This window comes from Poromitra crassiceps, assembly GCF_964638095.1.
Source record: "Poromitra crassiceps genome assembly, contig: HAP1_SCAFFOLD_1264, whole genome shotgun sequence".
In the NCBI taxonomy this organism is placed as follows: Eukaryota; Metazoa; Chordata; class Actinopteri; order Beryciformes; family Melamphaidae; genus Poromitra; species Poromitra crassiceps.
In genome coordinates, this window is record NW_028151146.1 from 25001 (window position 1) to 27899 (window position 2899).

The 2899-nt window shown below is 41.0% G+C and overlaps 1 protein-coding gene across 1 annotated transcript in view; it reads right to left on the reverse strand.

Annotated features, from left to right (window-relative positions):
* LOC310771797 (serine/threonine-protein kinase SBK2-like) overlaps positions 1–1662 on the reverse strand; it is a gene marked incomplete at both ends in the record, with an annotated part of 24445 nt that extends 22783 nt beyond the window's left edge. The window contains one exon of the mRNA XM_083664319.1: positions 1629–1662. Within this exon, the coding sequence (XP_083520445.1) occupies positions 1629–1662 (34 nt within the window). The remainder of the gene's footprint in view (positions 1–1628) is intronic.
* Between the last annotated feature and the right edge of the window lie 1237 nt (positions 1663–2899).

Below are 2899 nucleotides of genomic sequence, written 5' to 3' on the forward strand. Positions count from 1 at the left end.
CACTAAATGCTGGAATGCATGGAACATGACAGACTGATGATATTTATTAGTGTGAAAGGATTTCTCACTTAAAGGAACACTCCGCCCATTTTCAACCAGCTTTGTATCATTAGAACATCAGTAGTATATCAGAAAACTGTAAACGGTTTTGAAGTCTGTCATTTAATTTGACAGTTATTGAGTGTTAAAGTGTGGACCAGTGACATCACTGGTCCACACTAACTCAAATTAATAACTCATTAACTCAAATCAACTCTCAATAACTGTCAAACTATTCATCATTCATCTAGTTTGACAGTTATTGAGAGTTGATTTGAGTTAATGAGTTATTAATTTGAGTTAGTGTGGACCAGTGATGTCACTGGTCCACACTTTAACACTCAATAACTGTCAAATTAAATGACAGACTTAAAAACAGTTTACAGTTTTCTGATATACTACTGATGTTCTAATGATACAAAGCTGGTTGAAAATGGGTGGAGTGTTCCTTTAAGCTCTAATTTTGAGCATCAACATTTGGGTAATATTCATATAAAGTGTTGAACACCTTTCATTCGTCGGGGGGGGCGAAGCGGTTTGGACCAATCACAATGGAAGACATAGCTGCATCTTAAAGTTTTGAGAGGAAAACACTCAAGCTGCCATCTGCTGTTTGTTAGTGATGGAATCATGGCTCTTTGAAGGGAGCTCGATCGTATGGCTCCCTTCCTTTCTGGGAGCCAATCAAAATAGCGGCTCATCTTTTTCTTCTTCTTCATATATATATATATTTTTTTTAGGGGGTGGGGCTACTGTTATCTGCCAGATAATCCCTAGGATAATGATATGGAAAGATTTGATCCGATTCGATCTTAGACATCCCACCAATAATCGGCCTATGAATAGCCTAGTTTACTTGAGCACACGTGGACTTTTAGCAGCACTGAATGACTTGCATTGCCAGACGTAGTGTCAATGATCTGCATTGTGAACATGACACAAGGGGCGACGCACGTCCATCTGCTTAGTCAGCGAATTCACTACGTCTGTGTGAAATGTGTTGTGTCAATAAAAGCTGCCTTTTCCTTGAACGCAATTCACGCGACACTCGGAACGTCCGCAGATGAAGTGCCAAGTGCAAACCGCCCGCCCGCCCGGGCCAGTTACAGCGTGCGCCGGTAGCAATTGGGAAGGAGGGGCTCTACCTTGTGTGTGTGTGTGTGGGGTGGGGAGGCTCTCAATAAGGAGTCGGTTCCCTTCGTTCATATACCAAAGAAGAGACGTTCAATAGATCGTTCGGATCGTTCGCGAACGTCACAAACACGACTGTTCCGCCCTTTGCTTTTCGCAGCTTTGATTTGAGAATGGAATGACCCCCTTTCAAATCCCCTGCGGTTAGCGTTTTGTTTTGTCTGGGACTAAATCGATGCCTCTCCGCTCCAGAGGAAATAATGAAGTCTCAAATCAAGATTATTTCCGTCGGTAAAGCTCCCCCCTGCTTTATATGCAACTTCAAAAATCCCGTCTCCCGGGGAGACAAAGACATCGACTGTCCGTTGGGGTTTGGATCAGCGATAAGGAATGAGTGGAATGCTGTGGGTTTTTTCCCCCCAGCCTGCACCGGGCCTCCCGCCTGGTGACATCATCACCGGGGGCAGACGCCTCCGTCTGGCTCTTCGTCATGTCCATGAAACACTTAGGCCGCCCTGTCAAAGCAAACGGCAGCAACGACTGACTGTGTGTGTTTCAAAGGTTAAAAGGTCATGACTAGGGTTTCTTATCAGCAACACACACAAAAAAACTTGAGCTTAAAATTTACAGTTACAGTAAATACAGGATATTCCACTTATGTACCACCGATTATTTTGTATGTATTCTCCTATATATTTAGGCACGTGTGTTACTGAAGAATCCTCACACAGGGATTGAAAGCAGAGTCTCTCATCCAGCTCTGCTGTTTCTCAAACGATGCAGCTGTCAAATCGTTTGCTTTTGTCTTAATCCCCCTTCAGTCAGTTCATGATAACTACAAGCTCATCTCCCATCATCATGAATGCGATGGTTATACATGAATGGAAAGAAAAAGTAAAAAGCCATTTATATTTTTCATTTGAGCTACTGTATACAGTAGGCTACTGACAAGATGTAGGCTCTAAATTGCCCATGTATCTCTGTGTATAGGTATAATGTATAATGTATTATGTGATATGATAATATCATATATGATGTAGTATGGTAGCCTACCTATTAGGATATGACATTATGTGATGGTACAGTATGTGATGTATGTAAACAGGACCAGACTTGTCACTGCTTAAAATGACCGTCAGGCTCATTAACTATGCAGGCCACAACGGACCATTCAGCCTCATTAACTGCCACAGCATGCGAGTAATGGCTCTTTGGCCCCGCCCACTTAGGTTCAACTCACCCAATAAGATCATTTCTGCCTCCAAGCTGGTAGATTGCCCATCCGGTCATTACATGATTAAAGGATGGGTTTACCGATGGGGAATATGAATATATATTAATTCTTAAAAAATCTTAAATTTCGAATCCGTTGAAATTTTTGAAATTGCTTGTTCACTTGCTTGTTTATTCAAAATAAATGAAAAAAAAAAAAAAATTGGGCCAGGTGACGCGTTTCGCGTCGAAACGCGTCACCTGGCCCATTTTTTTTTTTCTCTGGCTGTGAACAAGCAATTTCAAAAATTTCAACGGATTCGAAATTTAAGATTTTTTAAGAATTAATATATATTCATATTCCCCATCGGTAAACCCATCCTTTAATCGCAATTAATAATAACAATAATTAGATTGGGAAAACTTGGCAAATTTTTCACCAACATTTTGCAATATAAATTGAAGTCACTGTTGCTTTTTCTGCTAAAAACACAATTGTAGTGTCTCTTAGCCCAGA